This window comes from Vidua macroura, chromosome Z (assembly GCF_024509145.1).
Source record: "Vidua macroura isolate BioBank_ID:100142 chromosome Z, ASM2450914v1, whole genome shotgun sequence".
NCBI lineage: Eukaryota > Metazoa > Chordata > Aves > Passeriformes > Viduidae > Vidua > Vidua macroura.
In genome coordinates, this window is record NC_071611.1 from 31,593,173 (window position 1) to 31,607,263 (window position 14,091).

The window sequence follows — 14,091 nt, forward strand, 5'->3', positions numbered from 1 at the left end:
TGGAATAGCACTGCTGTGGTTTAATGCCAGCATCCCACAGACCTGGAAGAGTAAAGGTGAGGAAACGAATTGAGATAAAGACCGTTTAATGGCACAGAAAAGGAAGTAAATAATAATACTTATAATACTTATAATAATAATAATAATAATAATAATAATAATAATAATAAAGTTGGAATGCACAAAACAAGTGATGCCCAGTGCAATTGCTTATCACTCCCTGATCGATACCACTTTCTAAGCAGTGGCCTCCAGCCAGCTTTCCTACTTTTTTAATGTACTAAGCATGATGTCATATAGTATGTTCCCTTGGCCAGTTTGGGTCAGCTTGTGTGTCTCCAGCTTTCTTTTTGGCTGGGTGTGAGAAACAGGGAAGTCTTTGACTTAGAATAACTACTACTTAGCAACAATTAAAGCCATCAGTGTTTTATCAATGTTAGTCTCATATTGACTCCAAAAAACCAGCACTGTACAGCTACCAGAAAGAAAATTAACTATATTCCAGCCAAAATCCCAGGACCATATTTACCCCTTATTTAACACCATTTACAAAATATTCAGGTTCCACACTTTCCAATTAATCAATTGGAAAGTGTCTGTCTTTTGCCTGTCTTTTGATATATACACGTAGATACCATTCTCTTAGAAATGAAAATAATATCACCTTCAGGGAGAATTTAGGTTTTTCTTAGTGCGTTCTTTTCCTTTGGTTTTAAAATGACAAAATCACAGAACAGTAAAAGTTGTAAGGGGTTAACTTGGTACAACATCTCTGCTCAAGCAGGGCCATCCTAGAGCATGTATGTCCGGACAGTTCTGGAATATCTTTGGTGTGGGAGACTCCACAGCCTCTCCAGACAACTGTTCCAGTGCTCTGTAGGCCACCTGCACAGTAAAGAAGTTCTGTCTTCCTTATTGTCCATGTGGAATTTCTGTGCATCAATTTCTGTCTGTTGCCTCTTGTCCTGTTTGGCACCACTGAGAACAGCCTGGTCCATCCTCTTCTGTCACATACCTGTATACACTGACAAGTTCCCCTCTCAGTCATCTCTTCTTCGGGTTGAACAGGCCCAGCTTCATGTCTCTGTTGTCCTGAGGAGCACAGAACTGAGCACAGCACTCCACGTGAGGCCTCACCAGAGCTGAGTAGATGAGCAGGATCACCTTCTTTGATCACAATGAGATCAAAGTCCTGTGACTGTACACAGATCTATATTTCATCCTGTTTGTTCACCATACTGTAAGTATTGGTTTACATTTGGTTGTGTCAATATCCCAGTAGGATTGCAAAGGGTTGCCCTATAGTCCTGTCTTGTAATTAAGTCTTTCACTATTTGTGCTTGCTCGAGCCTCCTTTTGCTACTGGGGTGGTCACTATAGCTCTGCCCTTCCCACACCTTGTCTCTTCAAGACTGGAAATATTCCCAACCCCCTATTACCTGATAATTCAAATCTGGTTTAAGGTCTCTCAACAAGCCCTGCTAGCTTGTCAGCTAAGATCCTTTTCCACATTTGGGGCAGCCCCATTTTTTACCAGCAGGCTTGCTGTTGTTTAAACTGACTGTGATCAAAACCCCATTTTTTGTCTGGTAACACTTGTCTCAAAGCCAGATATCCATCTACATGATTATCCTGTTTCTTGCTCCATCATTCAGAGCAAATGGCAGGACAGAAGAGAATACAGCATGTGCCCCAGGTCCCTTGACCAGTTGTCCCAAGGCCCTGAGTTCTGTCTTGATTGTCCACAACTTTTCTGTTGGGAGCTCAACACTGCTCACCTAGAAAACCATTAGAGCATAATAATCCATGTGCGGAATCAGGCTAGGAAGTTTCTTGGTGACATCCCTTACCTGGATCTCAGTGTACACCTCCCGATGGGTTGGGTCTGGTTGGCATATTGGGCCCTCCATTCCTCTAAAAAGGGGACTAGTATCCTTCTTTTATTTATATTTGAGGAGACTACGATGAAGGGGTGGGCTGCCCTGCCCTAGGCAATCCTTCTATTCCAGTAGAACCTTCATCCACTTCCTCATTTCCCTTTTTTTCAGATTCCATGGCCTCACAGGTTCAAGGTATAAATAGACTCAATATTTTTTCTTAATGGTTATCTTAGGATGATATCTAATTATTTCAAATATAATAAAACCCCGAGACACTGTGAAAATAAGAAACAAAAGGCAGAATTATAAAACTAATATTTTTTACGACATTTATTACATTTATAAATTTTTTTTTAGTGAGCTTTATGTGTGTTCCTTGCTAACATTAAATAGAAGAAGCATAGAAAGTATAATATAAATTTCAGCTTAGAAATTTGGATTCTGCAATTGCAACTCTTTCATTTAATTTTTTATTATTCATATAATTTTTGATTCATATATATAATTATATGATTAATATAATTATATGATTCATATAATTTTTTATGTAAAGTTAGTATGATTTGTTTTCAGTCAGTAATCCAGGGGTGTGATTGTAACACAAATACTATAATATTCTGTAAAGATCTGCTGATTGTTCTTGCCCTCAGTTTTATAAATTAAAAAAGAGACATTTTGATTACAGTTATATCTGACAAGAGTGTTTGAAACATTGAACTTCTCCGAATATACAGGTGTCCCTTAAATCAGTTGTGAAGTGCTGGTACAGATTTGTTTAATTCTGCCTTTAAGAACTCTGGTTTAGGATTTTTCCTATAGAGGGTGACAGAGGACTGATGATTTCTTATTTCATTTTCATAGTTCTAGAGATTGTTCCTGTCCCCATTTGAAGTCAATAGACATAGGCTCAGTGAAAAACTCTCTATAGTAATAATTTTGGCCAGTCTATCAGGTGATCTTAAAGCTCTGCTAATTTTTTTTTTGCCTAAATATAACAGTTTTCTTTACCTCACAGAGTACTGCAGTCGTTTGGATTATCTGATAGCAGATTTAAATTTGAAGATTTAAACATATCTTCAGATTTAAATATATTTCAGATTTAAATAAATATATTTTATATTTAAATAGATTTTTATTCTTCTGTAATTATGACTGCCATATGATGTACCTCAATAAATTATTTTCTAGGTAGATGCACTAAAATGCCCACTTTGTTTCCATTTTTCTCTGGGACATTACTTATACCTATATTTATAACTTTCTATACTGTGCACCAAGCTCTAGTCTCATACAAAACCGATCTCTTACTATACAAAAATTTATAAGGCATATGCAACCAAAAGGAGTTTTGAAGGTTTCTTTCCAAGTACATTTAAAAAAATGTAACAGTATTTAAAACTGCAGAGTAGAATTCTGCAAGATAGAATGCGGCGTGGGTTTTCGCTCTCCCCAGCTGCACACGGCTCTTGGGAGCCCGGCTGTGGCGTAGCTTCCACGTGCTGCCGGGGTTTGCTGCCGCGGGTTCCCGGACACGGCTCCGTGTCTCGGGCGCGTGGGCTGGCCAGCCTCTGTTACTGTGCGCTAGGGACCCGGCAAAGAGGAAGGAATTTGTCCATTTACTCTGTGCTTGGCAGGAACGGTTTATTGGTCACGTGGCGCGATTCGATGGAAAGGCGCGACCACTCCCGGCACTCGCATGGGAGAAAATGGCGTCTGACTGCCGGCGGGATAGGGCTTTATGGAGGGGCGGGGCGAGAGGATCCACGGCCTGCCACCCAATAGGGGCGGCTGCCGTGGCGGTGACGCCAGCAACCGCGACCAACCAGAGAACCCCGCAGGGGCGGGCACCGAGCCAGAGCGGGCTGAGCGGGACCGTGTGGCCAGCACGGGGTTTCCCGGGGCCGGACGGCAGGGTGGTTACAGGAGTGGCACAGGGGTAAGATCCGGCAGCAGGCAACGTGGGGCCAGAAACCGCGGGGGGGGGGGGGGGGGAAACAACGCGGGGGAAACGCAGGATTACAGAACTTTACTTATTTTAACATAAATTAAAACCCCTAATCTAAACCCAAACTCCGGGATGCAACAATAGAATCAAATTTCGATAAAAGATTTATGTAACTTAAGTCCTACTTAAGATTAAGAAATACACACTATAAAATTGGCAAGCACACAAATACCTACTGTTGATTCCAGAGGGGTTTCTGAAATTCATACTTTCTGAGGCAATTCTATAAAGAAAAAGTGTTATGCATTTAAAGTATCACAATTCCAAGCTTTTCCATGTAGGGAAGAAATTTTTTTTCCCTTGAAACTCTTTCAGGGTGCCAATTCTTCATAACACTGTAGAATAGAATCCTTTGTGTTAATTATGTTCCAATTCTTTCAAATCTCCCAAGTGACCAGCTTAACATCTGTAGAAGAGATACAGAAATTATTCCAAGTGAATTGTATGAATAGTTTTTTTGATGTTTCATTTTATTTTATACTCAAAATTTTAGAAACTTCAGACTTGTAAAAACCAACTTACAATAATGGGTTTGAACAGAAGCATTTATAAGTTCCACAACCTAAAAAGGACTTCCCAGGCTCTGAGGCATCCTGTGATATTAAACCTTGTTAAATAGCTATGTTCCTCTTTTAATGCACTTATTTTTTTTGCCATTAAGTAGTAGCTCATCTCCAGACAATGAATTAATTATTAAGACTCATTAAGGCAGTCTTAATGTAGACTTTTAGACTCATATTCTTTTCTTCTAATCTCTCACAGTTTTGTAAATATTTCTTTGAATTCTTCTCAGCTTTTAGTGCATGATCAAAATGACAAATAATTTGAAATACAGCAGATGGTGTAGATTTCTTATAAAGTAAACTCTCTGTGCATGTGTCTGACCTCAGAGAAATGTACATGTTTATTTATGCATTACATTCTGGCTTAACCACCATTCTTGGAGAGCCTGGGTTAAGTCTAGTTTGGTAAGACATATTGCTTGTGCTAACTTAAGAAATAAACTCTAAAGTTTAGGAATCTGGAATGTTGATGTACTTTTTTTGCAACTACTTATGATAATTTATAATCCTTATCCTAGATTTTTACAAAGCCGTGATCTATTCACTGCTGTCAATAGGCAAAATTATGCTCCCAAGATTAGGTTATACAGTTTTCTAAAGGTTCTAACAGTATCTACCATGAGTCTACCCTTAAGAGATCTAGGATTACAACGAAAAACTTGCTTAGCTGCTATGATTTTAAATGAAGTCTATATCCCTATGAAACACAGACTAGGGGATTGGACTCAGCATGGTTCCTTCTGTGCTGTGTCCTTTCCACTGACCTTTCCTTTCTCTTCTCCTCAGGACTGCTCTTCAAAGCAATTTATGCTTGTAATTGTTTTTTGCTCATGTGGGCCAAGTCCTTCCTTGGAATTAACTAACAGCAATCAGATATATTTGAGCATTGCAGTGGCAGAAATGCTGCCTAACACTCCTGACTTTTCTTTGACATAATTGTGTAGAAGTACATTAATTGCCCTTAATCTTACCCCATAAAATGTGGGTTTTTTGTTTGTTTGTTTTTGTAGAAGCATGACAACATTTGCAAACATGATTTATGAAGTCATGTTTTACTGACTTGCAAAGTGAATTTGAACTGATATTCTGAAACATTTTTTAGAAACTTCTCAAGAATGGAAGTGCTCTAGAATTTTAAGTGACAGCAAATGGTTTTATTATAGTGCTAAACATATCATACCCAGTTTCATGTGTATTCTGTTCCTCTTTTGAGAATATATTTGTAAATGTATGTGTGTCTGATTATGATTTTGAAGGGTGTTTTAATGCCATTTTAAGTACATTGTTCTGTTAGGATGTTAAAAGTGTACTCAGATCAAAGACAAAAAGTGAATACAGCAGCCTAGAATTTCCTTTGAATATTTAGAGGTGCATGTGTTTCTTGTACTTTGGTCTGTTAAAGGCTTTATCTCTTGGTGTATGCCTGTCATTTCTGTGCTAAGTGCAACTAATCCCCTTCTTAGTTGCCTGTAGTAAGCTACATAGTACCTATGGTCTCCTCAGCAGGCCATGCTAGGAAACTGCTAGGAAAACAGTCTCATAAACATTACCCTGCAAGTGGCAAATCCATGAATACCATCCCAGCTCTTTGAGAATGTGGCAATTGACACGTATTGAACTTTGCTAACACATAACATTTTATTAAGACTTCTATCACCTGATAATTTCTTCTTTTATCCTTTTCTTCCTCACTACTATGCTCCTCAATTAATTTATCAACCTTACTTTCCAAATAAGAATCATATTGCTATCCAAGATTCTTATTTTCTACTTTATCTGGAACAATTCTCTTATGTCACCCCATACCTTTTTTGCTCCAGGAAATTAAACCATGGCATACCAGCCATTCTTCACAACCACCTCCGACTTTTTCTTCTTTTCTCTCCACTTCTGTGCCACTCTTAGTTGCCCTAGTGCCTCAGTGTGGTCTGACCTTACAGCTGCTCCTGCTTTAAGCAGGAGAGCAGGCTTGATCATTATCACCTTCTGTGATCCTATGATACTGATCTGCTTGCTTTCAAAGAAGTAACACATTGGAGGGTTGTTTTTGGCTTGCATTCCTATGTCTCTGGAATTCTCTACTTGGTCCCAAGTAAGATGCAAAAAAAGTTCTGCTCCTTCCAAGTGACTGCACTTATTCTCTAATAAGAAAAACACTGTTCAAGATAATTTGAAATAGACACGATCACATGATAGATTTTATATGTTGATTAGCAGTTAAAATTTACAGTAAGTTTATCATACTCTGTGTTCAAAGTAATTGTTACAAAGAAAGTACTTTAAATCCTTATTTATTTTCTTTTATGTAAGATCAAATACATGTTTAATCTTGCACAGTATCTCTGCAGAACCAATTAACTTATTCTTTCTAGATGCTGCAGTTCAGAAAGTCTTTGTAATTAACAGAAAAGTAAGCACTTTAAGCCTCTATCTTTTTAAAGTACGTTTTTCATACGGTACATATTTCTTAGGAAAATTTGTGAAAAGTACAAGAACTGAAAACTTTAATTTCATTTTTTAGTATCTTTAGGTGGTCACTGGAAGACAATAATAGCTACTGGAACTTCTAGATTTTTTTGTAATGAATTTCCCTTGTTAGGAGATTCTAATTCTATGCTTTTGCCTTGAGCTTTATAATGAATCAACTGAATGTATAGTAGACAGAATTACATCTGTTCTTGTTATAACTTTTACCTGTGAGATGTGACTATATATAATTTATCTGCAAAATTAGATTTAACTGTCTGTGCCTTTAAATAGGGCAATACAACATGCTAAAAGGACTGTCAAGATAAACTTTTGGAAATTAGGTATGTATCAGCTCTCAAATTTCTTATTTCAAAAGGACCTATATATATATATATATATATAGATATACTTTGAATTTAATAGAAATTTTCAGTGATTTCATTTCAATAGGCAAAAGCCCAGAAAATGAACTCATCAGAATAAAAGCATGTAAAAATACTTTTCTGGTGGAAATTTTTCAAAGTTTTATTAACAATTTTTGTGATCTTTGTAAGAAAATGAGATGTTTTTATTAAAACACAGTCTAGTAAGTCTGTTTCTTCTGTTTCTTAATTAATCTTTCTAGAAAAAAGAAGTGCTTTGCTGTCTTTTTTTTTAACAACTTAAACTGGAAATGCTATTTTTTTTCTTTATGGAACAGTTTTCTTTCAAATGGTCATTTTAGTACCTGTGTAAACACCTCATGCTACTGCTATTTTTCTGCTTTATCTTCCCCCAGCTACTGACTCTTAACCTGAGCATTTTGTCTGACTCACATAATGCTTATTTGAAGTTGCTGGAAGTTAGATCTCTGCTTTTTTTTTACAGTGAAGACTTTTCATGTTTCTATTTTATAATAAAATCAGTCCACAGGCTTTAAATTTATGAGCATGCTTGAAACTTTTCATAGCTTTTCTTTTTCCTTCCTGGACAAGGAGGAGGAAGATATGCCAAAATGAGGTATCTGGAACATGGATAATCTATGTGCAGAAAATTAACCTACTAACACAGTCAGGAAAAGCATTTCATTAGGTATTCATGCAAATAATGACTTGGTTCATTTCTTCTGTTAAAAGGACTTATCCTGCTGTTCTATATACATGATATCTTACCTCTTTGAAAATGTAACAAACTCTCAATACCTGTAATGCAAGGTGTCAATGGCCCTTGTTGACTTAGTTTAAAAACAAGGGTAATAAAACTTCTGATTCATGGACTAATGCTTTCCTCTTCCATAATTACCTTTGAAATATAGAACACCTTAAAATATGATCCCAGGTCCACTATGATAAATGTTAATTGTCTTAATGACATCATTGATTGTTGATCTCCAATGGGTCAGCTTGACTAGTTTTATAAAGCCACTGCAGTTGTCTAAAGACCATGCTTTGGAACAGACATCAGGTGGCAGTATTTCATAGCATAAAAGAACATAAGTCTCATTATACAGACTGCATTATCTAAAAGAAGTACTTGGAGTTATTATGCAATTGCTAGTGTTTTCTACTAAAGAAGAAAAAATAACAGTCTAACAGAGGGTGATATGTTTGTTCTTCACAGTTAAAAATATTTTAATATATCATACTTTTATTTTGTCTACTTGTTGAAGATGAGTTCTGTGTGTACTATTCTTCCAATTAAGAAGATGTGGAAGCAGTTATTGTGGTAGTTATGTGTTAGTTATGATTTAATAAAATTCTTTGTCTGTTTGTGAAATAACACCTTGTTTCCAATTTTAATTTTATTCTTAATGAAACAGCTTAAAATTTTGGTTTTTGTAGTTTTAATAGTATCTGGGCTTTATTCTTTGGTCAGTGTTCATTTTTCCATAATGATTACATTTTCTATAAAATCTTAGAAAAATACACAAAAACAATGCACAGTGATTTCTGCATTCTGTAGTGCTGTTCAATACAGAGTTAAATTTGCAAGTACATTGTTATCAAATTTCACATATGACAGAGTACAGTTAAAACTTGTCTACATAATGGGGTTGACACCTGATAGCAATGTCATTCTTAATGTAAGCTGACCTTTCCTCTGCTGTTCTCATCTACTGCTGTCAGCATCATGATGTTCCCTTTATAATCCTCATCAGGAATTGTGGCTTCAGTGCTAAATACAAAGGTGATTCCTCTCTATTGTGAGAGAAAGCTGCTTTCGCAGGATTTCTGATTTTGCTGCAAAACAGGGAGCAGTATTTGCCTTTCACACCTGGTCATGCAATTGTAAACACCCTTCATCTCATTAAAAGCCAAGACACTGTGTGCTTCAAAGAAAATTCTTATTCACAAAGGAAATTCTAAGACAAAGTATAAGAGGAACAATATATTGTAACAACGAAAATTATATGAAACCAGTGTTCTGATTTTACAAAGATATCTCTCACAGAGAAATCTCTGACAAAATGTTGATTCTTTATTCCTGTAGGATGAACAGGAAATACGGTTATAACTGAAAAGACTGTTGTTGTTACTGTTGCTGTAAAACAAAACTTTAAGCAAATTTTCACCTGCTTCCCTTTATTACAGTTCATCTGCTGTTAGTGAGTTATCAACACAGTTTAACATGTTTATAAAATCTTTGTCTTCCGTAATAAATGAAGTTAGTTATTTTATTAAAAATGTAAAAAAGTATAAGGCTCAGATTTCTTTGACAAAGGTGTTGTTGTATCATAAAAATTAAACCATCTTATTTGCATAATTACATGAAAATAAATATGAAATTTATTAGCTGTATGCATTCACCAAATAAATGCAAGTAGTTTTGCCTTTTTATCTTCTGGAAGTTCTCTTTGAATAGCTTTTGATATTTTATTTCCCCATCATCTGTGTATAGAAAAAAGGCATTTCCTTAGTTCAAACAGTGGTAATACTATGATGAAAATACTAAAATAAGAATATCTCATTAAACTGATAGTAGTAACTGTCATAGTTTTATTTTACGTGCATCTCTTAAATGTTAGGTTTGCTTTTCTGAAAAATATAAGGTAACAAGTATCTGACTTTCCTAAATGCATTTGAAATCTGGTTGTGATAAACTGACTCAAGGGCAGGGAGAACGCAGAAACGAAGCCCTTTTGCACTATTTAATTGTAGCATTTTTTAGCTTAATAGGTAAAAATTTGGAATGTTAAATTTTTCCTGGGGACAAAGATGAGCATGGTAGATCCTAGAAAAAACAGAAGAGGTTATTCAGCAGTCCCCCTTTTTCTCCACCTCCCTGGAGGTTCAGGAATAAGCAAAGGAAAGAATAATCAAACAAAAGGAGCACACATCTGATGTTTAAGCCCTCCTCCAGCACTTTTTATGTACATAACCAGAAGTCACTCAAGCAGCTGCAACGCATTAGTTACGATAGTTTAACAGGCAGCTTTACAGCTCTGATAAAGGTTGTGCTAAAGCAATTTCTTCCTCCCATGCTCACTTGCTATGATAACTCAGAAGTGATCTTTGGCAGCAGGGCTGTGAAAGGAGTGGTAATGTTTAATCGGTTTCTGTGGAGGAGTTAGCTTGCTTTTTCCTTTGTAGATCATTATCTACAGAAAGACGTTAAGGGCAGGCAACACCATGTTGAAAACAGAATAGGCTGAACTGGTGCAGGGTCTTTGAAGAGTTCTTGGGAACTGATTTAGAAGAGAAATATTTTAAGCAGTTAGGCCAACATTTGATTGTATTAGACCTTAATAACAAAGTTGCTTGAGAAACATGGCTCAGCAGACAAGTCCAGACAATTTACCTGTTCCTGAAGTGGATAATACACACAGTCAAAATCCATGGCTAAATGAAGATCTTGTGAAGACCCTGAGGGAAAACCTGTTGCAACATGAAAAGTCCAGGACAACTCGAAAATCTTCACCTGCTTCTCCCCGGCTGTGTCCAGTTATTTCTCCTCGAAATTCTCCAAGGCTCTTGAGAAGGATGTTTTTAAATAGCAACATACCAAAACAGCGTCGTTTCACTGTGGCACATACCTGGTAAGCGCTGAGGTGGTTGAAATAAAATATTAATTTTTTAAATGGAATATTTATCTCCATGATGTTTGTGTTTCTGTTTCTTGGTTTGATCTCTACATTAATGTCTCTGGTTGAAAAAGACAGTTCTAATTTGTGACTAAACTTAATTGCAGTCTAGAGGTTTTAAATAGTAATAAATATGAAGTCAGAAAATATATATTTCCTTGTAAATATAAGGCTGCTGAAGTTCCTCTGATTTCTTAGGTAATAACTCCATTCTTTCCTTTCCCTCCAAAATAAAAAAAAGTACTTATTTCATTCTGTACTGTTCTGGCCAGAGTGACTTGGCAATTCTTTTCTTTAATGTGCCTGTTGAAAATATTTTATTTTTTTATTGACAATTTTGGACCCCTTAGCCTCTTAGCAGAATGACGTAAGTCTATTTATCTTTTAACAGTGCTCAAATTTAGAAGGGCATGATAAAGAAGAATGATAGCAATACATATTTCATGTGAAACAGTGGTTTTTATTAAAGCAGTTGCTAGAAAAACAGGAAAGGTGGTAAGGGAAGCCCTTGGTAAATGATTCACTATAGTATTTCTTTGGTAACTTGATCACTTCTTAGATGTGTTTGTGATCAAATCTAAAAAGGACATTCATTTTTTGGATCTATCTCATGTAAAACAGCAGTATTATTTCAGTACTTTTAAAATTATTGTTTCAAAAGATGTTTTATATGAGGTTATTGTAACTCAAAAACACATTTGTGTTTGCTTTGATGGTCTGAGATGTTTGGGTTTTTTGCTTGTGAGTTCTTCCCTACCCCCCCTGCCAATTATTCCTCTAACAAAAATGTAATATGAAGAGAGGAGGGTGATGACATATGTTCAAAGAAAGCAAGTCATGCATTCTAAGCAGCAAGTGAATATGCTCTTGAAGTTTATCTTCATTTGTCTAAAATTAAATATACACTATAGCTATGTGATTGGCATGTGCATTGCACATTGTATACTAGTGTGCTTAAATCTTTACTATGTATGTATTTATGTAAAGTACTTCTTGTATAAAATAATATTTTTACCACTGAAAAGCATAAGAAAAAACATGTGCTTTTATAATTTAAGAATACTTTTTTGAAACAAATATACCTGTTCAGATATTGCATGGGTAAAATAGAAAATGAAATATCCAGAATGAAATCAGCATATTTGATGTTTTTTAACAATTATGCATAAATCCCAACTGCTGTTCTGTGTTAAATAATATATAAAACTTCCTATACATAACAATGTGCAGGTTAAAAAAGCAATTCAGGCAGATCTGGCTTACAATGTTAGATGAAAAAAAAATTGGAAGGTGTAGAGAAGGAAATTATCATGTGTGATTATGCATGTGTAGGCAGTCCAGTATGACAGACAAAGAAAGGGGACAGATATGAAGTTAACAAAAATGATTGGGCAACATAAAAGGACACAGGCTTGTATAGCATTAAAAAGTGAAATTTTGTTTAAATTCACTTTCTTTAATGAGCTTCAGAAGTTTGTGTAGAATGCCTTTTTCACCATGATGAATGTAGAAAACACTTGAGGTTTTCCCAAATATGTGAAATATTAGACCTGAAATAAATACCTCATTGTTATGATTTATGAGACAGGCTGATCAGGGTAATAATGTTTTTTTTTCCAGCAAGTAGAGAAGTATAGAGTTAAGCAACAAGTTACAATGAGTTACCTGAGAACCTGCAAAGAACAATGTTTATGAAGTGACAAAGCAATGACATACATGATCAGACTTAGGGGCTTGTGGGCTTACAAAGGACATGCAAAATTTATTTGTTGCCAAAGACCATAAAATCTGAAGTTTCTGATATGTCCTCACTTGGTTATCTAGTCAGAAAACTGAGGTGCTATGTGATAGACCTGTAGCTACATAGGCTCTATAGTGGTTTTAATTCCATTTGCATGTATAGAACTTTAGACCGCTTATAGGAAAACAGTGCATTTGAAAATGGAGTAGTTGTAACCTTAATTCAAAATGTTATACTATGAAATATCCATTCTGGGGTTAGTTTGGCCCACTGTAGTAATGAACATCTCTGCTTTATTTTTCTTGTATTTCTAATATAATCTATTTCTAATGTAATGGTTTTGTAATTTAAGAGAAGTTGTTGAATTCATGTATACATCTTTTTTGTTTAGTGCACTGTTCATACAGGCATTAAAATTTTTAATAGCATGATCTTATTCAAACCATGAGTAAGCTGGTAAGCCATTCTGACTTTGTGAAATGTCATTAATTTGATTTTTTAAATTTTCTTTTTTTTTTGCTAGTGATTAAGTTATGTAAATAGATAGCATAAGAAGTAAATATATGACACTAAAGATACTGCTGTGTGTTGCAGTGATGCCAAACAGCCACCACAGATCCAGAGTGCTAAAACTCCCTAATTTAGATTGTACCTAGCTCCCTGATTTCAAGGTTCTGAAACAGCATTCACATACAGTCAAGAAGTGAGTGGGAGTTTCATGAATCGTTTTGGCAATCCATTTCTCTCCCTTTTTTATCATAAAGTCTATAGCTCACTCACTGTAATGTCTTGGATTGTAGAACTTTTGACACCAAAATGCATTTTCTTTATCACGTGACCATTATCTTTTCACAGTAATAATTCAGTTATCACTTTTAGTCATTTTACCAGTCATTCTTGATTTCCTTTTTTTATTCTTCTCTCCCTTCTCTACCCCTGAATTCATTCAAGCACTTGAAGGATAAACTGCTACTTTAAGGATTTTAGAGAGGAAAAGCCTTCCGAGTTGAAATTGAAGGGTTTAATTGGCAGAGGTGCATAAGGCCTTCATTTTTGTTGGAGAAATTTCTGAGAATATCCCTCAGTTTCTGAGAATGTTAGTTCTGCCTAAAACTGAAATTAAAACTAGTTATCTTGAACTTTTAGCCTGGATTCCTCTCAGTCTCTAAACAATATCAGTCTACAGTCTGTAGGATAAAACCACAGCAACTACAAGTGTTTAAGTTTTGTGGCCAGGATTTCAAGCAAACTCTACACAAACCTAAATTCCATTTCCTCACAAATCTGTCTTATATTGTATTACTGTAAAAGTATTAATAATGCTTTAAGATCTCATCAATTTAGTGACTCCACAGCACATATTACAGCTGGAC

At 35.6% G+C, this 14,091-nt stretch overlaps 1 protein-coding gene across 4 annotated transcripts in view; it reads left to right on the forward strand.

Annotated features, from left to right (window-relative positions):
* PDE4D (phosphodiesterase 4D) overlaps positions 1 to 14,091 on the forward strand; it is a 359,916-nt gene that overhangs the window by 32,059 nt on the left and 313,766 nt on the right. The window contains exons 1-2 of one of the 4 annotated variants that reach the window (XM_054002838.1): positions 5,179 to 5,190; positions 10,790 to 10,932. The exons of 2 other annotated variants lie outside the window; for them this stretch is intronic. In XM_054002838.1, coding sequence (XP_053858813.1) covers positions 5,179 to 5,190; positions 10,790 to 10,932 — 155 coding nt within the window. Of the gene's footprint in view, positions 1 to 5,178; positions 5,191 to 10,663; positions 10,933 to 14,091 lie in introns of those variants that run through there. One more of the 4 variants, XM_054002837.1, reaches the window with a different exon arrangement.